Raw genomic sequence first — 26,958 nt, forward strand, 5'->3', positions numbered from 1 at the left:
CCCCTTTTCACCCCTGGTCCTCCCTCACTTCCTAGGTCACCATAGTAAGTCTTCATAACATGGATGCCACCAAATCCAACCCCCGTCATTTTACAAAGGTGGAAACTGAGGCACAAAGCAGTCACACAGCTAGGAAGTGTTGGGTGCGAGATCTCAACCCAGGTCTACCACAGAAGCGGCAAAACGAGCTTCAGGAGTGACGTCCCAGATGGGACGGTTTCGTTCCTTTCCCAAACTCTCCCAGGAGCTTTACTGTCCCACGTCCCCCTTCTCTCCTAAGTCCCTCTCAGACTGTCGCGTCCCTTCAAAAACCACCGCTTCTGCTGAGTCAGGTTGCATACGCCCTGCCCCTCGCCTTGCCCCGCCCCGCCCCGCCCCGCCCCCGGGGCTAGTAGGCGCATGAGCAGAGCCTGGCGCGGAGGGGGCGGGGCCGTTCCGTAGTGGGGGCGGTAACCTGCTACCTGAGCAGGCGCACAGAGCACCTGCCGCCGAAATGAAGGTGCTTATAGGTGAGCGGCGCCGTGGAGGGGGAAGGGGGGATGAGTCCAGGGAGAGAAGGGTTAGGTAGAGGTTAGAGGAGTTGTAAAACTTGACCCTCCGCGATCCCGGCCTGTGCCCTGGCAGCCTGACCCCGGCCGCTGAGGGCAGGAGGCCGACCTTGCTCTGCCCCGGGACTTTGGTCACCTCTACAGTTTCCGGGTCAACAGAGAGGAGCCGAAGGGATGGGGGGAGAGAGGGGCCCCGACGAGGGACGCGAGAGGGGAGGAGCCCCAGGGGAAGGGGAGGGGATGAGCCTTGAGGAAGAGGAGGGGGAGGATGCCGGAATTAGAGGGGGAATTCCCCAGGGAAGGCTGGGAGTCCGTGGGGAAGAAGGGAGGGACCCCAGAGGCACAGAGGGTGAGGAGGCCCTGGGGATGGAGGATCACCGTGCCCTGGGTGAGGACCGGGCTGCTTTCTGTCCAGGCGGCGGAACGGGCTTCATCGGGAGGGCCCTGACTCACCTGCTGCGCTCCCGAGGACACGAGGTGACCCTAGTCTCCCGCCAGCCCGGGGCCGATCGCATCACCTGGGTATGTGATGGAAAGGATTTCTCTTGGCCCTACCACTACCGCCTCCCCTCTCCAGGCTTTCCAGTTTGCTCTCATCCTGGTCATTCATTGTTTCTCATCAAAAAACATAACTGTCAAAACTGAACTTAAGAATAAAAGTTAATTTTTAAAAACCGAATTTAAGCATTGCCTTGGTAAAGATGGTGCATCAGGAGCCCACGTGTAAAGAAATATTCCAAGGTACAATTCCATATTTTTCTGAGGGAACTGCTCAAGTAACAAAAATAAGCATCCTTTCTTTAGATGATGATGTGTCCCAGAAAACAATTGGGTGGAAGAAAAACTTCGAGGGGAGAAAACCAGCCCTGTTGGAACATCTTTTGCTTTCTTTCCACAGAAGGAACTTACCCACTCTGGGTTGCCCCCCTGTGAAGCTGTGGTCAACTTGGCTGGGGAGAACGTCCTCAACCCCTTCCGAAGGTCACTAAGAGCTTGGGAAAGTATGCTTAGTGGTGGAGGGAGGGGATTTAAAGAGGTCCTCAAACCGCCAGTCTGACTGCTGTGGACTTAATGGAATGGTAGGTTAAAAGATTTTCAAATCAAGCAGAGGCCCCTAAATAACCTCCCATCCCCTCTGAGGCCTCTCACATATGTATCCATAAGGTTGATTGAGGGAGCTATGGGTGGAAGGGGTCAGAAGCCACTCAGGTCTTCAGCAGAGAAGTCTCTTGAAAACCCTTGGGCCTAGAGATGGGCAGGGAGGGAAGGTCAGAATGCAAAATCTAAGGTAGAGCTTAAGATTCTTTAGACACCTTTTTCCCCACTGTCTACAGGTGGAATGAGGCCTACCGGAAGGACCTGCTCAGCAGCCGTATAGACACTACCCACATATTGGCTACAGCTATTTCCAAGGCCACCCCTCCTCCTCGGGCCTGGGTCTTGGTCACAGGCATAGGTATATCACAGACTTTTATCTCCCTCTCAGGGGAAATGGGGAAGGCTGCAGCTTGAGTTCTGCCCCTACCTAGGTAAGACCAGAGTGTTGGTCTTATGTAAATGGCCCCTGGAAGGGTTATGGCTTCTTCTGCCCTACTGTTGTCACCAGGAGACTGAATCTCAGAAAAGTAGAAAAAGAATGGCATTCAGCTTCAGAAACCCATAACCCCTTTCCTGCCCCAGTCTTCTCCTCACCATACACATGCAGAATAAATACAGTAAAAATGATCATTTTTATACTTTACCTGAGTTGGTCCAAAGCAGAAGGAAAACCCCCAGGGTTAGATTCCTTCATCAGAACCCTGGGAGGTGATGTACAAAGGGATGAATGAGCTCTCTGGTATGCCTTAAGGAAGTGTGAGGAGAGATCCTGGGAGCTCAGGGAAGTATTACAGAGCCTTGAGTGCCACTGAGAGGAAGAAAAGTCACCTGCTGAAGTCATTTGTGAAGGTAGATGATAAAAAGATATTCTTCTCTGACAGCCTATTACCAGCCCAGCCTGACTGCAGAGTATGATGAGGACAGCCCAGGGGGTGATTTTGACTTCTTCTCAAACCTGGTGTCCAAATGGGAAGCAGCTGCCAAGCTCCCTGGGGAGGCCACACGCCAGGTGGTGATTCGCTCTGGTGAGGGGACTAGGGTGGGTTTGGAACTCCTTAGGACTGGAATGAAGTAAGCAGGGGAAGCAAGTTAGGAAATGTGGGGATGAGCATTTAAGAAGGATACGTGCATACATGTATGTGTATATAGAGATACACATATGTATCTGTGTGTGTATGTATATATATACATATATATATAAAACATCTCCATTCTAGAGAATTGGGAGGGATGGTAGACTTCAAGGCCTCAGGGAGCAACACCCAAATTTGCCAACCACTGGTTGTGACAAAAGCCTAAGGCAGAAAGGAATGAAAGACAAAATGGGAGGGGTACCTAGAAAAAAAGGGGGCAGAAAGGTATCACTCTAAGGGGCAGAAGGAAGCCATAGTAGAACCCAGGAGGCTGTTAGGCCTTTGCTGTACAATGTTCTGATGTGTACCAGGTGCTGTGCTGGGCCGTGGGGGCGGTGCCATCAGCCACATGCTGCTGCCCTTCCGCCTAGGCCTTGGTGGGCCTATTGGTTCAGGCCGACAGTTCTTTCCTTGGATCCATATTGAGGACATGTCAGGGATCCTGCTCCATGCCATGGAGAAGAGTCACGTCAATGGGATCCTGAATGGGGTTTCTCCAGCCTCTTCTACCACCAATGCTGAATTTGCCAAGGCCTTGGGTGCTGCCCTGGGCCGCCCTGCTTTCCTTCCTCTGCCCAGCCCTGCTGTCCAAGCAATCTTTGGACGAGAACGGGCTGTCATGCTGCTGGAGGGCCAGAAGGTGATACCTCGAAGGACTCTGGCCAGTGGCTATCAATATATCTTTCCAGAGCTGGGGGCTGCCCTGAAGCAAGCTGTGTCTTAAAGGAGCTTAATGGTCTTATTCTGTGATAGAGGCCATCTTGTCCATATCTTGATCCTGTGTATGTAACCAGTTCCTTATGCATTTTACTGAGACTCTCAGACTCTGTGTGTGTATGTATATGTGTACACACACATACATATTTACAGTATATTTATAATAAAATAGCACCAGTGACTTCATTTTGCACCCCTATCCACCATTTTATGAAGTTAAATTTTAACTTCTTGCAAGTCACCTGATTTTGGAGGTCACAAGATTTCCCCTCCCAACAGTCACCCAACTTAAGGAATGTCACAAAACTACCCCTCCTCTCCCTCTCACCTCCGTGTCTCCCAATCCTCTCCACCAGTAAGAAACTAGGCATCTCAATCCTCATAATCCCGTTCTTGTTTTTCACTCCCTCCAAACTGTTTATCAGCTGTGGAGAAATGGTCATTGTCCTTGACTACCAAGAGCCTTGGACCTGATTTGTTTCTGCAGCTGTATGTCCTGCTAAATAAATCATTTGTTTGAATGAATGCTAGTTTCTTTATTCCACCATAAATTGTAACAATACATGTGTGCATGCACGTGCTCGCACGCGCGCGCACGTGTGTGTGTGTGTGTGTGTGTGTGTGTGTGTGTGTGTGTATGTATGTATGTATACACACTCTATTGTTTCATCCTTTACTTTCCTAAGCAGCTTGTCTTAAATCACTACTCAGGGTATCTTGGGGCAGGGAGGAGGCTTCGAAGGACAGGCCCTTTCTATGGAATTCCACAGACTAAGTTTATCTCATCACCTCATTTTCCCCTTAAACTGGCATAAAGCCCTATACTGTACAGACAATAAAGTCAACTGTTTTAACCAACTTGTGTTTGTCTTCTCTGGCCCAGCCACAAGATTCCTTAAATGAGCTGCCAACAGGCCCATTCTTTTGGCTGCACTGTCAGAGCTCTCCTTACTTAAAATTGATCTCAGAGGACAGTGGCCCTTCCTTGATTCCCCCTTCCACATAGGGTTCCAGGAGTTATACCACATAATACTTTTTTGCCCCTAATTTCTTCTATTCCCCTTTCCAAATACTAACCCCAAATCCCTATCTTTTCCAGGGACCTTTTGGTTGTCCTAGAAATAATGATGCCACTAACTCTACAACTATGTCTACTACATAATGGGACTTCCTGTCCCAAGCAAAGCCGCAAGCCCATCCCTGTGATAGAGTTTATAAAGCTCATTTGTCACTATGTTTCCATGAGGCAATCAAATGCCCTCATTTTATAGATATGAAAACTGAAGCTTAGGTTAAGACATTTGTCCACAGTCACAAAGGAGAGCTGGAACAGAAACCCAACATACTACAATAGCTCAACTAAAATGAGGCTAGAAAAGAAAGAACTGATATTTACAAATATTGTTTATAACAAGATCCTTTCTGTAAACTGATCATTCAAAGCACCACGTAGTTATAGCCCAGCCCTAAGGAGGGTAGTGGTAAAGACACCTTTATTTTATAAGAATTACAAGAACAACAAAACTTTTTCTTAAAAAAAAATTATAAAGCACTGAAGCTGCCAAGCCATCTATAACTTAAATAGGGAATGTTTTTAAGAAGCTCAAGATTTCCCAAACAGGGACAAAGAAACCAAGAAGAGCTGACCCAGGTACCTGGTGCAGCATTACAATCAATCCAGTTTCCCAGGGTCGTTAGCACCTGAGGTAGAACAGGCAGACTGCCTATGGTAATTCTAAATAACAGGCAAGGATGCATTCATAAGTCAAGTCTCACCATCAAAAACATTAAGACATTTTGCAGTTTAAGGAAATGTCGACCTATCTGATTCAGAAAGAAGCCTTAATGACCTTATAAAACTAATATGGCTTGAAATTTTATTTATGGCCCTTATCCTACTTTCAAACACACTCCAGGTATCATACCCTCCACCCCATACTAACCAAACTCTTTCTCCCAAGGAGACCTTTTGATAGGCATACAATGATGTCACCAATGGGAGTGCCCATCCCAGGCAAAGACCCAAGCTCAAAGATTCAGCGAGGTTTCCCTTCACAAGGGACAGATTCCAAAGAGGGGAGTCAGATCCAATAACCCTGTTCCTATTTACAGCTCCCCAAGAGGAGCCTGAAGCACCCATACTAGCAATACAAGGGACTTGGGGGAGTCCCTGAGAATAAAATCTGAGGTAAAGGACCAAGGAAAGGGTAGGGGTGGGAATAAAACACGAATTTCTGGTTCCCCTTCTCCTTATCTATCCCTTCTGGTCATCCATTAGTCATCTGATAACCAGCTTCCTCTTTCCCTTTTCAGGGAAATGGATTAAGTGAGCAGCCCTATTGTTTATGCATATACACCACCATTACACACACACCTCATACATAATGCAGGTGTGTTCCTACATATGGATTTTAGTAAGTCAAATGATAACCTGTGGTCATTTCAAAGATGTTTTATTATCATTCAACTGATTGTGGCTCCCCAATACCTCAGCCAAGTTTAACCACAGCCACACCATCAAGTTTTAGTTAACGATCAATAAGCAAACAAATACCCTAGACAGAAGCTGCCTTTTTAAATGAACCCTGAAAATATTTTTGTAAACTTAAATTATCACACAAAAATCCAAATGTAGCTATAGGATACATTTGGATTGGGGGTTGTCTAAAAGGGGAACAGCCTGGGACTTGTAACACTAAAAAGCCAATCTAAGATCTGCTTGGGACCCACTTGGATACCAAAAAGTTTCATCTAAAATGAAATGAACCCTGTGAACTGGAAGATAACCATACCTGGAAATGGTAGAGCTCAATGCCCTTTAAGCTCAACAGGTATTTTTATTTCCACTTTATAGATGGAGAAATAAAAGTTGAGGTTTAGTCTAAAAGGTACTTGAGTACCCCTTTTGCTAAGGGTACTAGACCCAGGCTTAGAATTCAAGTATCCTGATTCCTAGACCCGTGCAATTATCACTGCCTCCCTGCTATGTCCACATGTGATCTGTCTCACATAACACTAAAACTTCCAGGGTCTGACAGAATCTAGTACTCCTCCAGTGTTCCTAGGAACCAAGTTAGACATGAAGTGGTCCTGGCCTCCTAACTATCTAGGGCCAAGCAGGCCTGCCAGGGGGAAAAGAAGCCCCCTGCTTCCTACCCCTCCACTTTGTCCACAGTTTACCAGATCTCTCTCTCTTTTTTTTTTTTGGTGAGGCAATTGGGGTTAAGCGACTTGCCCAAGATCATACAGCTAGTAAGTGTTAAGTGTCTGAGGCTGAATTTGAACTCAGGTCCTCCTGAATCCAGTGCTCTAATCCACTGCACCACCTAGCTGCCCCCAGATCACACTCTTTTTTTTTTTTTTTTTTGGTGAGGTAATAGGGGTTAAGTGACTTGCCCAGGATCACACAGCTAGTGTCAACGTTCTGAGGCTGGATTTGAACTCAGGTACTCCTGACTCCAGGACCAGTGCTCTATCCACTGCGCCACCCCCAGATCTCACTCTTAAACCAGAAGTAGGACCCAACTGTCCAGATTCACCAGGATACACCTTACCGGCAACCCCCATTCAGTGAAGAGCTCAGAAGTTCAGACTGAGCAGGGCCTCTGAAAGCTGGTTGAGGTCCCTATTAGAGGGGTTCCGCTGTAGAATGAAGTCCACCTTATGGTCCTGTCCCCAGAACACCTCCAGCAGTTTGTGCCGAAGCTGCTCAGTCTCTCTTGACCTTCGTAAACCGCTCATTCCCACATCTTCCTCCGTTTTCTCCAGCTGCTTTGGCTGAAATTCAGATTCTGTCAAGCCCCTCGTGTGGGGTCGAGGCTGAGATCTTGGTCGAGGTGGTGGTCGAGGATGGGCTCCAGATCGAACCTGAGATCGGGCCCTAGAGCTGGGTCGGGAGGGTCGGCTAGCAGGGAGCCCTCGTCGACGAGTTGATCGACCTCTCGAAGTCTGCATCCTGGGGAAAGAGGACCAATACACTAAAGGGTCGATAGACAGCTGAGACCATTACCCAGGTGCCCTTGAAGGAGGAGGAAAAGAAAGGGGCCATAACCATAGAAGTTCTCAGAGCTGAACACTAAAGAGAAAAATCAACCCACCTCTGGAGCAGGGCCTGCAAAGACAGAAACTCCTTCTGAAAAAAAGGTCTAATCCAGAAAAGGCTCACTCAACCTCCAAGTCCTGCCACACCCAAGTACCCTAATCAAAAACCCACATTGTTTGTGGGGACCCTTGGATACTGTCTGGCCCAGAAAACTTTGTCTCAGAATTCCCTAGAAGGGTTAGGGAGTTTGAATGCGAGTCCCTGGCAATTCATCCAAATGCCCAGACAGCTGGCCCAGAAAGAGATCACAATGCCACCCACATAAGCCGGGACTGGAGCGTTCTGCAGTGGAGACTGCAGGAAGGGGCCACAGAGTGGCAAGAGAAAAGGAGGAAGGGAGGGGAAGGTTTGACTGGTTACCCATTTGGTTTCTTGAGGAACTCATCCAGGGTGGGGCCCTCACGCCCCAATGGGTCATCTGGGACCATGAAGATGTTCCCCACAAAAGTGTAAGGCAGCAGACTAGGCCAGAGATAGAAGACATACCATCACTGAAACCATCAAGAACAACCCCCCAAATTTGACATCCTGCCCCAATGGATGCTTCACCAGGCACTGGAGATGGCTCTAAGAATCAACAACTCATCCCCCCAGAACTTTAGGAACCATTCTCAGCCCTAGCAGCCCCAACCACTTCCCTAAAGCACCTATTCCCCGTGGCTAGACCAAAACCACTTTTGAGGAAGGTATGAAGCCCTACGCCCCATTTTCCAAGAAAGACTTCCTCACCACTCTCTGATGATTTCTGCCCATTTCTCAGACTCATTTGACAAGTCTCGGAACTGGTCATTGCTAACGATGATGCCGTCAGTTTCTTCGGCCAGCTTCACCATAAACCTGCCCACATGAGATAAAGACATAAAGAGTAGTTTGTCCCTGGAACTTTCAACATCCCCTCCCCTCCAATTCAAATCCTGCAGAATCCCATAGACACCATGAGCTACTCCCACAGACCAAGATTTCTGGATTGAGATGGGCTTCCTCTCGTTTGCTCCCTTCACCTCACATTAGCCCATCTACCATGAAACCAACTATCTAAAGCTTGGGAAGTAGGAGTCTGGGGACTAGGAAAGACCAAAGAGTCAGCAGACAGACCCAAAGGAATAGCCTCACACAACCTGGAGGAGTTATCTTGGGTTCTCCAAACTCAAACTCATGAGAGACCTAAGAAGACGAGCATAATGCCTGGGCCTTATCCCATCAGATCCAGAGCTGTCTTCCCACCCCCTATACTTCCTGCAATTTTCTTGTCACTCTCCTCCCCTCACTCATTTAGCGGCTATATATAGACTCTCTTGTGTAACTCTACTCTGGGCCAGGGAGACCCTGTAGAAGACAGCATCCTCCTCCTGTGTCCTCATGAAGTGTCTGGAACAGCTGGGAGCCCCACCATATTCACACGCGAGGCAGAATGGAATAGTGAAGAAAAAAACAAAGCAGAGTCACAAGACCTGTATTCAAGGAACTGACATTTGCTAGCTGTGTGATGTCAGGCAAGTTATAGGACTTCTTTGATACCAATTTACCCTTCTATAAAATAGGGATACTTACACTACTGGCTTATAGGATTGTTGCCATGTTTATTTACTAATAAAGAACTACTGAAAAATTAGATGGAAATAGTGGAAAGAGCACTAGAAAAAAAAAATTCAGGTGAGATATGAGTTTGAATCTCACTAGTTATGTGATTGGGGGGGCAGGGCAATGAGGGTTAAGTGACTTGCCCAGGGTACACAGCTAGTAAGTGTCAAGTGTCTGAAACCGAATTTGAACTCAGGTCCTCCTGAATCCAGGGCCAGTGCTTTTTCTACTGCGCCACCTTGTTGCCCACTAGTTATGTGATCTTGAAGGAGTCAAATATTTCTAAGCCCCAGTTTTCCCATCCACAAAATGGAAAGCAAAGGATCATAGATTTAGAACCAGAAGGAACCTCAGGGGTCATCTTATTCAATTCCTTCATTTTACAAATGAAGACACTGATGCCCAGAAGATTAAGTAACTTGCCCAAGGTAAAACTGGTCCCAAGTTTCAGAGTCGGCATTCAAACCCAGGTCTTCTGACTCTGGAATCCAGTGCTCCTCCCACTGGTAGTACTTGGCTCACAGAACTGTTGCAACGATCAAGTGAGATGTTTGTAAAAATCTTTACACAGCCCTATGTAAATGTCAACTACCTTAGATGTTATTATAAGCTCAGAGAAAGGAGATATAATTATATGTTGTGGTGTTCAGGGAAAGGTTTTTTGGTGTGTTTTTTTGGTGAGGCAATTGGGGTTAAGTGACTTGCCCAGGGTCACACAGCTAGTAAGTGTTAAGTGTCTGAGGCCGGATTTGAACTCAGGTCCTCCTGACTCCAGGGCAGGTGCTCTATCCACTGCACCACCTAGCTGCCCCTCAGGGAAAGTTTTAATGGGACTGAAGTAGGATTTGAAGTATAGATAGAATGTTGAAAGCAGAAAGGAAATGGCAAAGGTATGGAGGCTGGAATGTCTAAGACATATTCCAGAGACAATCTATAAACCAGTATAGTCAGATCTAAGGGGTTTGTGCAAGAGAGTAGTAGAAGTTAAGAGTGAAAAGGAAGGCTGCATTCAGAATGTGGAAAGCCTTCAATTCTAGGATAAGGATGGGAGAGGGGGAGACCAGTTAGAAGGTGACTGCAACCACCTATGCTCGAGGTCATAAAGACCTAAATGAGGACAGTGAGAGCCTCCCTAGGCAATCCCAGAGACGGCCCAAGCCCAGCTCCTAGAAGCCTTCTTGTACCGGTCCCAGCCTCTGCAGACACTGCACTAGCTTAGCCCACTGCAGCTCAGAACTCCCTAAACACCAATGGCCTCCCAGCATTATTCCATGTGACATTTTTAAAAATTCCTATAGCATTCATTGTATTTGTACTTCCTCAATGGAATTGATCACATCCTGCCTGCTATAATAGTTAAATGTATTTCTATTCTTCCCTGATCATTTTATAAACTCTTCAGGGGCAGGAACCTAACATCCACCCCCTTTTCTCCACTCACAATGACACCACCCAAATGCAACACTCATCACCTTTCCCCCATGGTTACAATCCCTTTCAAATTGGTCTCCCTGCCTCAAATCTTTCCCTTCTCCAATCCATCCTCGGCCAATCTCCATAATCTACTTTTTCAGAATTGTTTTACAGATTATTCCCTTTCACGTACTCTTCAGTCCTACCAAACTGCTCTTCTTGCTATTCCTCACACAATTTCCTTTCTCCATGCCTTTGCATAGGCTGTCCCCATGCCTGACACACACTCCCTCCTCATCCCTACCTCTTAGAATTCAAAGCTTAACTTGATTGCCACCTCTTACAAAAGGTTTTTCCCTGATCTCCCCAGCTACCAGCAATTCTGATGGAGGAGGCTAAAAAGGGTTAACAGATAACCTAACAATAGTAGCCAAAAGGGTTAAGAGAGAAACTAAGACCTGAGTAACCAAAGAGTTACTATCAACAGAAGCTTAGGGAAGGTAAGGAGGGACCATTAACTATTAAAAGCCATTAATATTCCTAGATGACAGGACACCTAGAAACCAGATCTCAAAGTCAAGAGATACCATAAACACAGAGACCCTCTGGCTCTGACAGGTTTAAGCATGTCTTTAGGAACATGCACAGAAAAAAGCAAATGTGTTCTTAGGTTCACCTTATGACATTTAAACCCCCAAAACACACCCCTAAGAAAAAAGGTACCTGCCTTGGAGGCTGTCTTAAGACTGAGAAAGTCCAAAATAGGATATGAACCTCCCACAAGGAGATTAAGAGAATGAGGAGATAATGTACTTTTTTCACTATAAATATAACTATTTTCCATCTCCCAAAGTGAGACATTTATCTCTTTGGTGTCTCCCTGTGGCCTCACAGTATTTTAATAAAATTTAGGAAACTGAGTCACTGAGTCTTATAATTCTTTGGGATGCCTCACGATCAATTTGATCAATCAAATCCATCCTTACTTCATTTCTGCTTAAAAATCACCTTGTGGGGGCAGCTAGGTGGTGCAGTGCATAGAGCACGGCCCTGGATTCAGGAGGACCTGAGTTCAAATCTGACCTCAGACACTTAACACTTACTAGCTGTGTGACCCTGGGCAAGTCACTTAACCCCAATTGCCTCACCAAATAAATAAATAAATAAATGAAATCGCCTTCTATTTCTTTTGCATATATTTTATATAAAGGCAGCCTGGCATAGTAGGTGGAAAGCTGGCTTCAGGATCAGGAAAAACTGGGTGCAAGACCTGCTTCTGACATATGCTGGCTCTAGAAACCTGAGCCATTTACATAACCTCTAAGTGCCCTAAACAACTAAGACCACAAATAGCACAGAAGACAGAGGAAGCTCCCTAAACAAATGAAATTAGAGGCCTGAGCAAAAACTCTTATCTTTTCATGTATACTTATAGTGATATAGAATGGATTTAGGGTAAAACTGATCCTGAGTCATCCCAAAAGAATTACAAGACAGTGACTCAGTTTCCCAAGTTTTACTGTAATACTGGGAGTGAACACAAAGAGAGAACCAGAAAAGTGGAAAGGTATCTCTCGAATAGGGAAAGGAAAGACAGTTATATTTATAGTATGGATAAATTGATCATCTGTCTCATTATAATAATCTCCTGCTTAGGGAGGTACAGGGGAGGGCTTATCCTAATTTGGAGTTTCTGGGGACTTGAGCCAACCCCCAGGGAGGTGTGTGTTTGGGGTTTAAGAGTCATAAGGTGAATTTGGGGACAAATTTGGCCTTTGCACCTGTCACCTTTTCATTCCCATGTCTAGTTTCAAAATATTTTCATTTATCAGTTAGAATCTCTATACCCTGTCAGTGTATCATTGTTATAGTTGTTATGGCCTTAGCACCCCAGAAGTTTTCTGGGGTATATCAAAGAACCTTCTCCTTGAGAAACTAAACCACCACCCTTCATTCCAGTCTCCCCCACCCCTGGGGAGATAAGATTAGATGTGGCTGCTGCCTTAGTGTTGGGAGGAGGCAGATGGCTTGAGAGATCCGCAGACACCCCTTACCCAACTCCTCCAGTCACCAACAGTGGAGGATGGTCCTCCCTCAATAAGGGAACCTTCCACAGTCAAATGATCACCCCCATCAGTCCTCTACAAAAGTACCTGCCTGGTATCTCAGAGCCACGCTCTGTGCCATGCCTTCTCCCCATGAGAAGTCCAAGGATTTCTCTCTTGGTTTCCCTTCCCCAGCCCCTAGATAAACTATTATTTTATTCTACTGGATTTGTGTGCAAGAAGAGTGTATTTTTTTTTTTTTGCGGGGCAATGGGGGTTAAGTGACTTGCCCAGGGTCACACAGCTAATAAGTGTCAAGTGTCTGAGGCCGGATTTGAACTCAGGTCCTCCTGACTCCAGAGCCTGTGCTTTATTTATCCACTGTGCCACCTAGCCGCCCCAAGAGTGTAATTCTTTAAAGAGGAATTCCTAAGAACCCCAAGCCCCTACCCCTATCCCAAAACCCCAAACCCCCTAACCTATTTCCCCCATAACATAGTTAAGGTCTCTATGACCTGTCTCTGTATGTTCTTGTTATGGGTGCTAATTAATGTGGGTAATGAGAACCTAGGCCCTGACTTGTATTAATGAAGACTCAAGTCTTAAGTTATCCATTAAACTGGGGTCTGAATCCCTCTTAGAGCTCAGATCTAAATTAGAGCTTGGATCTTAGGTTTTTCTGTTAACCCCTTTTTTGCCTCCTACATCATTAGGTTTACATAGGCAGCTAGGTGGTGGGGTAGATAGTGTCAGGCCTGGAGTCAGGAAGACCTGAGTTCAAAACTGACCACAGAGACTTACTAGCTGTGTGATCCTGGACAAGTCACTTAAACAACCACGCTTGCCTCAGTTTCCTCATTTGTAAAATGAACTGGAAAAGAAAATGACAAACCATTCCAGTATCTCTGCCAAGAAAAAAAAAAATGGAGTCATGAAAAACAACAATTTAACATCACAAAAATATCAACACTCTCAGTTTCTGGCTGGAAACAGAAAACAATTGCTATTTACTTTCATTCTAAACCATCAAAACCTAAACAAGGGGGGCAGCTAGATGGCACAGTGGATAAAGCACCGGCCCTGGATTCAGGAGGACCTGAGTTCAAATCCGGCCTCAGACACTTGACACTTACTAGCTTGTGTGACCCTGGGCAAGTAACTTAACCCCCATGGCCCCCGCAAAAAAAAACAAAAAAACACCTAAACAAGGAGGAGCCACTGATGCCGGTGCTGGGGGGTATTATTGGCCATTCAATGAAAGCCAGAATGATTTGAATTTAAAAGCTTAGTCAAGTAGTTCCATTAGAAATACAATGAGCTTTTTTTAAAGCCTACTTTTCTGGAGCTGCAGTTCAAGAAATCATAAAATGAAATCAGCACAGGACAAAAACTAAATTGCCCAAGGTTTTTGAAAGAGGAGTGGGGTGAGGGGTGGCAGCTAGATCTCTCAAGCCAACTCCTCAGAACACAAAAGAAGCAGCCACACCTAATCTTATCTGGGAGGTCCCAAAGCTAGCTCAGTCTGATCTGGTTCGCTTATCTCTGTATCTGTCCTCTGGTTTAGTTTCTCAAGGAGATGATTCCTTGATGTGCCCCAGAGAACTTTTGGGGTACTCTGGGCCCCATGACAGAAGACTTAAGAAGGACGTGAAGGGGGCAGGTAGGTGGCGAAGTGGATAATGCACAGACCCTGGATTCAGGAGGACCTGAGTTCAAATCCGGCATCTGACACTTAACACTAGCTGGGTGACCCTGGGCAAGTCACTTAACCCTCATTGCCCTGCAAAAACAACAAAAACAAAACAAACACAACAAAAAGAAGGATGTGAAGGGCCAGGATGCAGAAGTGATTAAATCCATTATTCTTGAGTCCCAAGGGCAGAGATGGAAGCAAAGAATGGAAGTAGCAGAGAGTAAGGAAAGATTTCTATGGCAAATCTGGACAGCAGAGATGTCACCTTGCTGACAAAGGTTCATATAGTAAAAGCTGTGGTTTTTCCAATAGCAATGGATGGCTGTGAGAATTGGACTTTAAGGAATTCTAAGCACTCTGGAATTGTGGTGATGAAGACTTTTGAGAGTCCCTTAGCAAGGAGATCAACGCAGTAAGGAGTCAATACTTAAAACAGAATTCATTGTGAGTGGGATATAGTGGATTTGAGTCAGTTCAGACTCTGAGGCTGGGGTCTGGAAAGTACCCAGCCCCCAACACCTGTTATTGCTAGATTACTCTGTCCATATTCCATCCCGTTGCTAAAACGCACCTCCCTCCCTTGTTCTGTGGCCAAGCAGGGTGTTGTAGCAATCTCGCTGAGAAATACATATTTTGCCTTATTGAACATGATGTACCCCAACCCCCAACACTGCCCTCTTGCTGTCTCCTGTTAGTGCAAACCCACACTGGTACCACCCCTCCCTTCTTCCCCCTTTCCCCTCCTTACACTGGTGGAATGGTTTCACAACCACTTGGCTCCTTTCACCAGCTCTGGGACCTAGTTGAACATGCTGAGCTCAACAGGGCAACAGGTATGACAGGATTGGATGTTAGATTATGAGCCCACCTGATACACAAGGGGACTGCCCCCCTCAAACTTCTATAAAAACTCAATTCCTGAGCTCATCAGCTTGTTCCTCATTCCTTGCATGGGGTTGCCCATTCTCGTGAGAATGAAATAAATCTGTCTCTGCTTGACTCAGTGGTCTCCTCAAATTATTTGGGTAAACTAAGGCAATTGTCCCATACCATTGGGAAAGACCCTGATGTTGGAAAAAGATTGAAGGCAAAAGGAAAAGGGGACGGCAGAGGATGAGATAGTGTCATGGAAGCAATGTCGGAGGCTAAAAGGGTTAATAGATAACCTAAAATTTGATCAATAGTAGTTAAAAGGGTTAACAGAGAAACTAAGGTTTGTGTTCTTACCAACAGTACTGTAACCAAGAGAGTTCAAGTCCCTATCAATCAACAGAGGCAGTAACCAGGGACCATTAACCATTAATAGCCATTAATATTCCTTAGATGACAGGACACCTTGAAACCAGATCTTAAGTAAAGAGATATCAAAAACACAGAGACCCTCTGGGTCTGACAAGTTTAAGCATGTCTTTTAACATGGGCAGAAAAGGCCAAATGTGTCCTTAGGCTCACCTTATGATGTTTAAACCCCCAAAACACACCTCCAAGGAAAAAGGTACCTGCCTCAGAGGATGTCTTAGGACTCCAGGAAGTCCAAATTAGGATAAGACCTCTCATGAACCTCCCACAAGGAGGAGACTAAGATAATGAGGAGATAACCTACTTTTCTCACTTTAAATATAAGCATTTTCTTCTCCCTATTCAAGACACTTATCTTTCTTTGGGTGCTTCTTCCTGTGGCCTCACAATATTCTAATAAAACTTGGGAAACTGAGTCACTGAGTCTTGTAATTCTTCTGGGACGCCTCACGGTCAATTTGAGCAATTCAATCCATCCCTATGGCTACTAGTACAGAAGCAATGAACATGAACTGGGACAGATTTTGAGAGACAGTGATGCACAGAAGGGTTTGGTGTGCTGTGGCCCATGGAGTCTTGAAGATTAGGCTGAGATTGAACACTAAACAACAACAATTGTCCTAACAATTAGAGCCACTTGAAAGTGAAATTGGAAGCCCTGGGCAGTAGCAGGTACCCCATAATAGACAATCTTCTCTACTCCTTCACTAAGCTTAGGCTGGAAGACTGTTGGGAGTCTGGAATAGGGATTTTTTTTGCTCAAATGGAAGTGAGCCTACTATAAAGTCGATACTGGAGTGGTTTGCCATTTCCTTCTCCTGCTCATGTTAAATAAGAACTGAGACAAACAAGATTAAATGACTTGCCCAGGATCACACAGTTAGTATTTGAACCCAGGAAGATGTCTTTCCTGCCTGAAACCCCACCACTCAATCCACAGCACCATGTAGCTGCCACAGAGCCTTTTTACCACTATGAAATTCAGTGCTTCCCTCCAGCTAGCAGAACACTTCTATTCATCTAGCCTTGCATGTGTGGATTGAATTAATGAGTGAACACAGTCAGAACAGGTTTCTGGCCTAGGAAGGGATCATCAAAGTACTGAGGTGGGATCAGAGATGCTTGTGCCCAAGGAGCCTCAAAGAACAGAAGACAGCCCCAGTGTCCCTGACAGGAGCTAGATTCATTACTCATTAGAATCAGAAGGACTTTAGGAGTTGTCTAATTTTCCAAATGAGAAAACTAAGTCTTAGAGACTTGGTGGTAGACGACAGGTTCCATTCCTAGTCCTGTCATTCTTTTTGCTCTTCCTGAGTTCCTAAAGCAACCCCTCTGCAAAAAGAAAAGTACCCTCCCCAAGAGAAATTAATGGTCCTCCCCATCCACAGTGACAGATATCATTTCCTGGTACTTTTGCTCAATTTCCAGAGACAAGGCAGCAGCAAGACACACACAAACACATATACACACACTCTGCTACCAACTTTCTCCAACTTGGGCTGAAAATAGTTTCTTCCAACCTCCCTTCCTCCCTGTTTTCTTTTGCCCCTCCCTAGGTTCCCAGGTCACCAAGGCTGGGGATGGGGGCATGGGGGCAGGGGCAGTACCTGTCATCATAGGAGGTAATCCTCTTCCCTTCCACAATTCGAGAGGGGGTGACAGAGAGCAGGCTGAGGGACTGTAGTTTAGTCAGGAAATGGCGTTCTGTGGGGGAGGGATCAGGATGAGGTAGGGAAAGGGATTGAATGCCCTGGTTAGTCCCTGGGTAGGGAAGGTGGTGGGTAAAGAGTCTTGGGGTGAAACTCTGCTCACCTTTCACCTTGGAGTCCTTCCTAAGGCGCCACTGAGGCACAAAGACAGTGATCTCCCGATGCCCCCGATCCCAGAAATACTGCACAGCTAAGGCTATGCCCCGGCAGGAGAAGAAATGCTGAAGGCCATGGCTGAAAAAATAAATGGTTGGGATTAGACTGTTGTTCAACCAGAAAACTAAATTCTTTTTTTTTTTAGTGAGGCAATTGGGGTTAAGTGACTTGCCCAGGGTCACACAGCTAGTAAGTGTGTTAAGTGTCTGAGGCTGGATTTGAACTCAGGTACTCCTGACTCCAAGGCCAGTGGCTCTATCCACTGCACCACCTAGCTGCCCCCAGAAAACTAAATTCTTAATCCCTACCCCTAAGGCATCCTCCAGGAGGCTCAAAGAGGGCAGAAAGACTTTTCTGCTGCCCCACCCACTGTTTTGGTAGGAGGAAAAAAAAAAATCACTGGCCATAGAGTCAGAAGCCTAAGATCTAGTCCAACACCCCAAACCCACATTTTACAGATGAGGAAACTGAGGCCAGGGTTAATTGACTTGCTCAAAGTCCCACAGTAGAAAGTGGCAGAGCTGGCATTTGAAAGCAGGTCCTCTAAGACCCAAATCAGAGTTCTCTCCCTAGGCTGCTGAGGGTCTTTGGTGAAGTGTTATCTTTTTTTTTTTTTTTTAGTGTGGCAATTGGGGTTAAGTGACTTGCCCAGGGTCACACAGCTAGTAAGTGTTAAGTGTCTGAGGCCAGATTTGAACTCAGGTACTCCTGACTCCAGGGCCGGTGCTCTATCCACTGCGCCACCTAGCTGCCCCTGAGGTGTTATCTTTAGCGAAGAATGTGATAAAATCCTCAGTTTATTCTGATAACCAAGATGCAGAGAGGGTAGCTTTCCTGGGATCACACAGCAAACCAGTCACTCTGCCCCGGGGACTAGAACCAAAGCCCTGGATTCAGATCTCAGTCCCTCTCCCCAACTAGCCACATGACTAGAGACAAGCAGGACCATGTTTGAACCTCCATCTCCATTTCTTCACCTACAAAATAACCATCTTCAGGATCGTGCTGACAAATGTTTAACAATGGGATCGCTGGGAAAAAAGACATGTGGCACGTTTACACTTAACCTGCATTATTAGCATTTTCTGGGTTATTTTCTTAAGTCTGGACAAGCAACAAAATGACAAATTAAGCCTTTCTTTGTAGCATTTGACAATTTTTGAAGGGTAAATGCTCACACTGAAAATCTAATAATCTGTTCTAACCTTTTAAGCTGGCTACCAGGACAATACTGAATACTTTCACTACCTAATTTACCATGCTGAGCTTCAGGTGCTTTGTTGGAACACAAGAGAGTCATGATCCTGGCATTAGGAAGACCTGAGTTCAAATCCTGCCTCAGAAACTTTCTATCTGGGTGAGCCTGGACAAGTCATTTAACCTGCCTGGCTCAGTTTCCTCCACTGTAAAATGGGGGTAAAAAATTGTATCTATCTCATAGGGTTGTTGTAAGGATCTGTAAGATAGTATGGGTAGGGGGCAGCTAGGTGGCACAGTGGATACAGCACCAGCCCTGGATTCAGGAGGACCTGAGTTCAAATCCAGTCTCAGACACTTGACACTTACTAGCTGTATGACCCTGGGCAAGTCACTTAACCCTCACTGGGTAAAGCTATTCACAAACTTTAAAGTACTATATAAATGCTAGCTATTATATTGCTGTTGTTATTTTCTTTAAGCCCCCATGCCTCAGGGAGCTTCCTAAGCAGTGCCTTCAGGAGAGAGGTCAGAGGGGTACTCACATCATAGCTATATTGCTGCCATCGATGATAACATGTCGAAGACCTGTTGCACCAGGCACGTTAGTGAGGTTCAAGGAGAACGGGGTCTTCAGGGCCTCCAGAAAGCGCTGGGTTTTGGTCACCTCAGAGCTGCCACCAATGGGGCCACTTACGCTTCCCTTTGGAGGCTCCTGCCCCAGAAGTCCCACTGACTGCCCATCCCCAGGCTTTGGAGACTCAAGCCATGTGGATTGAGCCCCAGGTAGAAGATTAGGCCCCATTGGTGGGGAGGATTCTCCATTGTTGAGATGAAGGTGGGGCATTAGGGGGCCCCTCCACTGCGGCTCACCCACCATTGCCCGAGAAGAATGGCCACAGGCATCACTTGCAGCCTGTTTCAGCCCCTGGAGGAAGTCAGGGCTTGGGAACTGATCTTGGTTCTGGGGCCCTTCTCTTTGAGACACCTCACCAGACAGCTCCTCTCTTTTCAAGCACTTTCCTTCTAAACACCGAACTCTGTCCTGGTCCTCCTCCCTACTCGGTCCCCCTTTTCCACAATCCCTCTGCCCAAAGTGCAGCTCTCTGCCCCAGTCTCTCCCCCTAGTCAGGTCCTCCCCATTCCAATCCCTCTCCCCAAGGAGCCCATCCTTCCCCCAGTTCCTTTCCCTAGATGGACAATCTCTCTCCTCAGGGACGCCTTCCCTCCCCCCAATCCTCTGCCTATGTAATCCCTCCCTGGGACTCCCTGGTCTCTCCAAGTTTCTTTGCCCAGAGAGATTCTGTGTATGCCCGCCCTTTTCCCTGACCAGTTCTCCAGTTCTCCTGGAATCCATTTCTCCCATGAACCATAATTTTTCCCAGTCTCTCTCTCCAGGATCCGAAGGCAGGCACCCTACCCTCATCCCTTCCTGGTCCACAGACCTGGTGCCCAAAGAGACAATATCACCCTCCCTGACTTCTCTGCCCTCACTCGGAGTTGTTCTGACAGGGTCCCCCCAACCACCACTTTCAAAGAGAACTGGGCTCCCCTCTTGCCCCAGGGGAGATTCTGGCAGCCCCTGCCCCCTCCCAGACTCTCCTGCCAAGTTTAACAGCCACTCCTGGACAGACACGGGCAAAGCCAGGAGAGCCCTAGAATGTTCATCCCCATAGCTCCCAACCAGGGCCTTGAATGCCTGAGTCACTTGTTCCCTGGCATTCCTGGACTGCGTCCCCTGGGGACCACCTTGCCTCAGTTTCCCTGACAGATCTTCCACCCTGCTCTGGGCCATGACAAAGGCTTCAATCAGGCCTCCCAGTAACAGAGAACCTGGGGCTTGGGGCACCATGTGAGCCGAGGTAGCCCAGCACAGGTAGTCCAGGAAGAGACCCCCAGCTCCAAAGAAGACACAATGCAGGGCTGCAGGATAGCTGACTTCCTCCCACACCTCTGGGTTGCAAAGGCCTTTCAGGTACTCCTGGAGAAATGGAAAGGGAAGGAATAGTTCTAGCTTACTTATGTTCTTTCGGTTTCTCAATTCTCTTCTCTCTACCCACTCTTCACCACCACCACCACCACCCCAACCAGTGCTTCCAGTATTGAGGCTACACATACAGAGACAAGGGGGACAGGGAAACAAAGCAACAAATGGAAAAACAAGGTGGGGGGGCGCAGTGATAAGGAAAAGGAATCTCAGCTCTCACTCCCCACCCCAACTGCCTTTCCCAGTCTCTGTATGGAAAAGTTGAAATCTGGCAGCCTGAAAGAAATGAAACCAAAATCAAAAGACTGAGAGAGCCGGGAAATCCCCCTAGTGACGGGCCCTGGAGGTTGCCAGAGAGACAGGGAGAGGCAAAGGAAGTGGATGAGGAAGAGCAGGAGAGTCCAGCAAAGCTTCCTGGAAGCTTGAGGAAGGGGAGGTTCTCCAAGAGCAGGAAAATGGGCCCTCCCGAAGACCAGGTCCCTCCCCCACCCCGCCACTCCACGCCACCTGGGGAAACGAAGAGGAAGCCTTACCTTGGCTCTGCGCACATTCTCTTGGGGCCCCTCCAGCTGCAGCCAGATGTGGGGGCTCCCCAGGCAGGTCTTCTCAAGGACACTCAGCTGCACTCTGAAGATGCGTTCCACTTGAGGCCGCTGTAGAAGCACCACGTCTTCTGCACCCGCCAACACCGTGAAACGGTCCGTGGTCCCGGGAGTGGCCCCCGAAGGGAGCATGGTTGCGATGCCAGCCCTGATCGGGTGGAAAGAGGAGAAACTCAGACATGGCAGCCACTCAGTTCCAATCCTCTCCGCTACCAGGATCGGATCCGGATCCCCGCCACAACCTTCACCAGCTCCAACGTCATAAGCCAGAACCAGAAGTCCCAAAGGGTTATCGAACTCCGCCCCCTCGGTCCAACCCTAAGCCCACCCCCAACCCGCTCCACCCCCTGGCTGGCTGACCCCGGGGACAAGACTCCCAGTTGTCGATTTCACTGCCCAGTCTCGGGGGTTCTCTAGTCCAGGTGCATAGCCCTGTAGCCCTGGGTTTCTGAGCCCTCTTCTCCCGGCTCTCCCCTATTATATCCATCCCTGCCCTGGGGAGAAATGGAAAGGTTAAAAGGCACTTACCCGTCTTGGCAGTGGGCTCCTGTAGCGCCCAGATCTTATTCCCAGGGATCTCGGTGTCCTACAGCCCTTGAACCCGATGCTCCCACCCTGGAGGGATAGGGGGAAGAGCGAACTGGTCTCCAGTTCAATTGGACCCTTCCAGACCACAGGTTCCTCACTCTGTCTCACGTACACAACTGCTTTCCTTCTCACTTCCTGGTCAGGGGAGGAGTTAACCCAGCTCCACCCTGGGGCTGGCCTAGCCCTAGGGACTTTGGGTCTCCACCCATGCTTTTTGGGAGGGCAAAGGGATGGTGGGAAGGGGGAGGGGAGGTGTCCAGAGGCTTGCTCCAACCAGTCTCAGGCCCTATGTAAGGAAGGCATCCTCTCTTCCCCGTCCCCCATTCACCTCCCTTCCTCCAACCTTTCACTTCTGACTTCCTGCTCTCTTGCCTTTCTCCTTCCTAACTCTCTTCTTTCTTCCTGCCTCTGTTTTCAGTCTGTGGCCTTTCCTCTTGCATTATTTACTCTATAAATTGGAAATCGAATGCTAGAATACTAGAATTTTAATATCAGTTGAACTAAATTTTAGAGCTAACAGGGTCCTTAGGGATTACCTAGCCTGGCAGAAGACAAAACTGAGCCCCAGAGGTTGTTACTTAGCCCAAAGTCACAGAGCAGCAGTTCTGGAAGTGTGGTCCAGGGACTCTGCAGAGACAAGCAAAGGTGGGGACCACAAGGCCAAACTTTTTTCATAATAATACTAACATTTTAATTTCTAATACATTAAATATCCATGGATGGAACCCACAGAACGAAAGCTCTTTGGAGGTCCTTAATAATTTGTAAGAGTTTAAAGGGGTCTTGAGACCAAAAAGTTTGAGAATCCTTGTCATGGGACTCATTAGTGGCAGAAACCGGACTAGAACTCGTCTCTTGATGCCTGGTTCACTTTCCGGTACTTGAATCACATGGGAAAAGAGATGGCTACCCCTTTCCACAGCTTCCTACCAGCAAAAGACTTTAAAAAGAGCTGGGAGCAAGATAATATGAATTAATACTACTAATAATATTTGTATGTTTAGGTTTGCATAGCTCTGTACATGTTATCTCATTTGTTTAGGATGAAGAGGAGAGGAAAGCAGTTTTATGCTAGCATTAACAGCTATGTGTGTAAGGAGTTGGGGACAGAGGGAGAAGCCCTCCATCCCCACTCCTATCTCTCATCAGCTCTAGCTCCTGCCTCACTGGCTCTGAAGGACTCTCCCTGGGGTCCTGGCTATGGTCCCTCCAGTCCCTCCTCTCCATCTCTCCATTCCTTCCTGGGGCCCATTGGCTGGCTGTTGTGCACTCTGCCAAAGGGGAGGGATCCACGGCCGAAAAGGCAGTGAGTGGCAGGCCACAGAGACACACACATCCTGTGGGTCCCCAGTAGAGATGGAACAGAAGACCGAAAGACCAATTGACAAGGAGACTGGGGCAAAGAAACAAGAGGGGCAGTTAGTATAAGACCAAAGGAGACCCTAAGACAAAGAAGCAGAAGAGGGCAGGAAGGAGAAAGACTGTCAGAAGGAAAGAAACTGGAGGGAGAAAGAAGAGCTACAGAAAGCCCAGAAGCCCAGAGGGTGGAGTGGGCTTCATCCCTGCACTGCAGGGTCTAAAAGTGATCCCCGGAAAACCACCTGAGCCTATAATGTCTTTCCTGACACTTGTACTCCTGGCCTTTGGATCAGGGCAGGCACAGGAAGGGACAGAGCCTGTCCTGTTGGAAGGAGAGTGCCTTGTGGTATGTGAACCTGGCCGGGCAACCACAGGAGCTCCAGGTGGGGCAGCCCTGGGAGAGGCTCCCCCGGGGCGGGTGGCCTTTGCTGCTGTCCGAAGTCACCATCATGAACCAGCTGGAGAAACAGGCAATGGTACCAGTGGTGCCATCTACTTTGACCAGGTAACATTCCTTCCCCACCACACCCACCCCATCTGCTCACCCCTGAATGGAGAGGAAAACTGGGTTCTATTCAGAGTCCCACTCAGCTTTCCACCTTTCCAGAGTTCAGCTCTTCTCTTGAAGAAAGCCAGCCCCATAGTTCTCCTACTTTGGCCATTTCCTATACCTTTCTCCCCTTCCCCCAAGTCTCCTTATCCAACTCCTACTTACCCCCCCCCCATCCCATTCATCTATTCCTTCCCCCTATTCCCCACCCTTTCCTTTCCCTACTCACCCCCAACCTCTCCTTTGCTCCTGCCCCATACTATTTTTTCCCTACTCCTCTCTCTCCCCCTGCTAGGTCCTGGTAAATGAAGGCAATGGCTTTGACAGGGCCTCAGGCTCCTTTATTGCCCCTGTCCGGGGCGTCTACAGTTTCCGGTTTCATGTGGTGAAGGTCTACAACCGCCAGACAGTCCAGGTGAGCCCAGAGCCTTGCTTCTCCCAGAGCTTAAGAAGAGGAAGAGATAGGTGAAGGCAAGTCTAGATATGCCCAGCTCCACATCCTACTCTCATGCTGTGTATCTGACTTCCAGCTCTGCCCTGTTTTGTCACCCACCTCCACTTTAAGACAGTGGCCACAGGATTCCACAGTAGTCTGGATCACCTCTATTTAGCTAGCAAGCCTCTGGCCAGTGAGTGGCTGGAGATCCTGGCAAAGTCCAAAGGTCCACTTCTAAAGGTTGAGTGGCTGTGGTAGGTCAGGTCATGGGAGATGGAGTATATTTAGCCCTCCTGCCTGGCCCAGGGAATTCAGAACCCCGGAGCATTAGGATCTTAGAATCCTCAGATCATAGAAATAGAGCCTAGTCAACCTGTGCTCTCTCAGGAAGGCTAAGACAAAGAAAGAAGAATTTATTAAGTGCCTATTATGTGCCAGGCACTGTACTAACCTTACAATGAACCTAAAAAAGAGATGCTTCTGATAACCCCATTTTACATTTGAGGAAACTGAGTTAAAAGTTAAGTGTTTTGGGAGCAGCTAGGTGGCACAGTGGATAAAGCACTGGCCCTGGATTCAGGAGGACCTGAGTTCAAATCTTATCTCAGACACTTGACACTTACTAGCTGTGTGACCTTGAGCAAGTCACTTAACCCTCATTGCCCCACCAAAAAAAAAAATTTTCTTGCCCAAGGTCACATAGTAAGTAAATGTCTGAGGCTGGATTTGAACTCCAGTTTTCCTGACTCTAAGCCCTATCCTGACTCTATCCACTGGATCATTTAGCTGCCTCAGAAATGAGTAACTTCACTGAAAGAGTGGCTATACCATAATCCAAAGATTTCTTGGGCTAAAGGGGAAGGTGGGGGGGGGGTCCCAGGGTAGAGGTCCTAATACCCCAAATTCTCCCATCCCCAGGTAAGCCTGATGCTGAATACATGGCCTGTGATTTCAGCTTTTGCCAATGATCCTGATGTGACCCGAGAGGCAGCCACCAGTTCTGTGCTCCTACCCCTGGACCCTGGGGACCGCGTGTCCCTCCGTCTTCGACGAGGGAACCTGCTTGGTGGCTGGAAGTTCTCCAGCTTCTCTGGCTTTCTGATCTTTCCTCTCTAAGGAAAAGAAGGACCACCCTCTTCTCTTGCTACCTTCCCCCACCCCACTCAACCCCTCCACACCCAGACTTCCTTCACTTCCTTTCCCATTCCTCTTGAATGCAGGAATGCCTAGGGATTTTCTTCTGAGGGAGGGACTTCAGTCAGCCCCTGGCCTCCCACTTTCATTCATTTCCACTCCAGCGATACTGTCCCTGGAGAGGGAGTATGGCCATACTGGCTACACCCCCCTGCCCATACTGGTCTGAGAAGAGCTAATCCTTTAGATAAGGACACTCTCTTTTCCCAAAATTGTCATCATACTAAAAAAATCCAGGATGTAATAGCTGACATACTTATATTCTATTCTTCTGCATGGGCACAAGTGCCAAACCCTCCATAATAAAGAACTGAGTCAACTGTGTGTGTAAAGCCAGTTTTGTTGTCAGTATATCCCTCCAGTTTCAACCTAACCCACCCCTCTCTCCCAACCATAATGCCTCATTTTGCCCTGTTTTTCTCTCTCTCCCAATTTCCATAAGCCAGGAAAAACTGATGGCATGGGTAAGGAAACTGCTACTAATCCTGTCTCTTACCACCCTCCCCAAACACAGTTCTCTCTTAGTTATATTTTGGGACAGGTGGCACAAACTGGGCTGACAGGAACCCCACAGAAACCCAGATGGTATCGGCCCCAGAGTGCATGGAAACTGTTTCCTGTAGAGAGAGCCAGCTCCTCAGTGCTGTCCAACTGTTACTTGGCATTTCATATGACCGTGAGGTTAGTCATATTGTGGGGAGGGAGAGTAAATCGAAGGGAGAGGAAGACTCCAGGTAGGAATTCAGGCCCAGGGTTATCAGACTGGAACAGTCCTACAACTAATGGTCTTCCTCAATAATAATAGACAGCTGTGTTTTCAAAATTAATTACTATTTCTATTGCTGTAGATATCAGTTTAGGGTAACCATATATTAATTTTATTAATATTATATACTTGTAGGGGGCAGCTAGGTGGTGCACTGACCCTGGAGTCAGGAGGATCTGAGTTCAAATCCGGCTTCAGACACTTGACACTAGCTGTGTGACGTTGGGCAAGTCACTTAACCCTCATTGCCCAACCAAAAAATAAAATTAAATAAAAGAGGGAGATAGACCTTTAGGGGAAGCTAGGTGGCTCAGTAGGTAAAGCACTGGCCTTGGATTCAGGAGGACCCAAGTTCAAATCCGGCCTCAGACACTTGACACTTACTAGCTGTGTGAACCTGGGCAAGTCACTTAACCTTCATTGCCCTGCAAAAACAAAAAAATATATATATTATATACCCGTAAAGGATTGACCATGTCTCCCTAACTTCTCATGGTCTTAGACCGAGTGGTAGAGAAAGCAGGGAGAGAGTTTCAGCATGGCAGTTAGCACAAGCAGGAGAAAAGGCCCCAAAGACCCAGGCTGTCCTCCAGAGAGACAGCACATGGTCTCAAGGGGATGCAAGAGAGTTCAGAAGACCTACAAGCCAGAGAACCAAGAACAAGCCAAGAGAGTCTCTAAAAACCAAAAAGAAGAAAGGATCAAATACCATCTTTTTTTTTTTCAGGGCAATGAGGGTTAAGTGACTTGCCCAGGGTCACACAGCTAGTAAGTGTCAAGTGTCT

The 26,958-nt window shown here is 47.4% G+C and overlaps 3 protein-coding genes across 7 annotated transcripts; 2 read left to right on the forward strand and 1 right to left on the reverse strand.

Moving 5' to 3' along the window:
* The first annotated feature begins 381 nt into the window (after positions 1 to 381).
* Positions 382 to 4,021, forward strand: SDR39U1 (short chain dehydrogenase/reductase family 39U member 1). 2 transcript variants are annotated; one of them, XM_043986850.1, is made up of 6 exons: positions 382 to 509; positions 964 to 1,070; positions 1,447 to 1,529; positions 1,883 to 2,004; positions 2,528 to 2,671; positions 3,091 to 4,021. In XM_043986850.1, exons 1-6 carry the CDS (start codon positions 494 to 496, stop codon positions 3,501 to 3,503), a joined length of 885 nt encoding a protein of 294 aa, XP_043842785.1. In that variant the 5' UTR covers positions 382 to 493; the 3' UTR covers positions 3,504 to 4,021. The 2 variants fall into 2 exon arrangements, with proteins under 2 accessions (XP_043842785.1, XP_043842786.1); XM_043986851.1 differs by lacking the exons at positions 382 to 509; positions 964 to 1,070 and having other exon boundaries at positions 1,486 to 1,627.
* Positions 4,022 to 6,864: 2,843 nt separating this feature from the next.
* On the reverse strand, positions 6,865 to 22,455 carry KHNYN (KH and NYN domain containing). 3 transcript variants are annotated; one of them, XM_043984447.1, is made up of 8 exons: positions 21,809 to 22,450; positions 21,212 to 21,428; positions 19,237 to 20,672; positions 17,442 to 17,572; positions 17,237 to 17,333; positions 8,328 to 8,435; positions 7,959 to 8,060; positions 6,865 to 7,451 (listed from the first exon to the last, which is right to left on the reverse strand). In XM_043984447.1, exons 2-8 carry the CDS (start codon positions 21,410 to 21,412, stop codon positions 7,076 to 7,078), a joined length of 2,451 nt encoding a protein of 816 aa, XP_043840382.1. In that variant the 5' UTR covers positions 21,413 to 21,428; positions 21,809 to 22,450; the 3' UTR covers positions 6,865 to 7,075. The 3 variants fall into 3 exon arrangements, 2 of the variants coding, with proteins under 2 accessions (XP_043840382.1, XP_043840383.1); XM_043984448.1 differs by lacking the exon at positions 7,959 to 8,060 and having other exon boundaries at positions 21,809 to 22,452; XR_006354830.1 differs by lacking the exon at positions 6,865 to 7,451 and having other exon boundaries at positions 8,021 to 8,060; positions 8,328 to 8,975; positions 21,809 to 22,455.
* On the forward strand, positions 21,445 to 25,731 carry CBLN3 (cerebellin 3 precursor). 2 transcript variants are annotated; one of them, XM_043984451.1, is made up of 5 exons: positions 21,445 to 21,590; positions 23,333 to 23,351; positions 23,442 to 23,732; positions 24,073 to 24,192; positions 25,132 to 25,731. In XM_043984451.1, the coding sequence occupies exons 1-5, from the start codon at positions 21,460 to 21,462 to the stop codon at positions 25,327 to 25,329; spliced, it is 759 nt and encodes a 252-aa protein (XP_043840386.1). In that variant the 5' UTR covers positions 21,445 to 21,459; the 3' UTR covers positions 25,330 to 25,731. The 2 variants fall into 2 exon arrangements, with proteins under 2 accessions (XP_043840386.1, XP_043840384.1); XM_043984449.1 differs by lacking the exon at positions 21,445 to 21,590 and having other exon boundaries at positions 23,126 to 23,732.
* Positions 25,732 to 26,958: the final 1,227 nt, after the last annotated feature.

Source organism: Dromiciops gliroides, chromosome 2 (assembly GCF_019393635.1).
Source record: "Dromiciops gliroides isolate mDroGli1 chromosome 2, mDroGli1.pri, whole genome shotgun sequence".
Taxonomy (NCBI): domain Eukaryota; kingdom Metazoa; phylum Chordata; class Mammalia; order Microbiotheria; family Microbiotheriidae; genus Dromiciops; species Dromiciops gliroides.

Bases quoted from the DNA above. Each gene is read 5' to 3' on its own strand.
- CBLN3 (XM_043984451.1), top strand. From the start codon at position 21,460: ATGGCAGCCACTCAGTTCCAATCCTCTCCGCTACCAGGATCGGATCCG. The intron at 23,733-24,072 runs GTAACATTCCTT...TCCCCCTGCTAG, and splicing joins GTGCCATCTACTTTGACCAG to GTCCTGGTAAATGAAGGCAA. The intron at 24,193-25,131 runs GTGAGCCCAGAG...TCCCATCCCCAG, and splicing joins ACAACCGCCAGACAGTCCAG to GTAAGCCTGATGCTGAATAC.
- KHNYN (XM_043984447.1), bottom strand. From the start codon at position 21,412: ATGCTCCCTTCGGGGGCCACTCCCGGGACCACGGACCGTTTCACGGTG. The intron at 8,436-17,236 runs GTACTGCCCCTG...TCATGTGGGCAG, and splicing joins ATTACCTCCTATGATGACAG to GTTTATGGTGAAGCTGGCCG. The intron at 8,061-8,327 runs GTGAGGAAGTCT...TCTCTGGCCTAG, and splicing joins GCAGAAATCATCAGAGAGTG to TCTGCTGCCTTACACTTTTG.
- SDR39U1 (XM_043986850.1), top strand. The intron at 2,005-2,527 runs GTATATCACAGA...CTTCTCTGACAG, and splicing joins GGTCTTGGTCACAGGCATAG to CCTATTACCAGCCCAGCCTG. The intron at 2,672-3,090 runs GTGAGGGGACTA...GATGTGTACCAG, and splicing joins CCAGGTGGTGATTCGCTCTG to GTGCTGTGCTGGGCCGTGGG.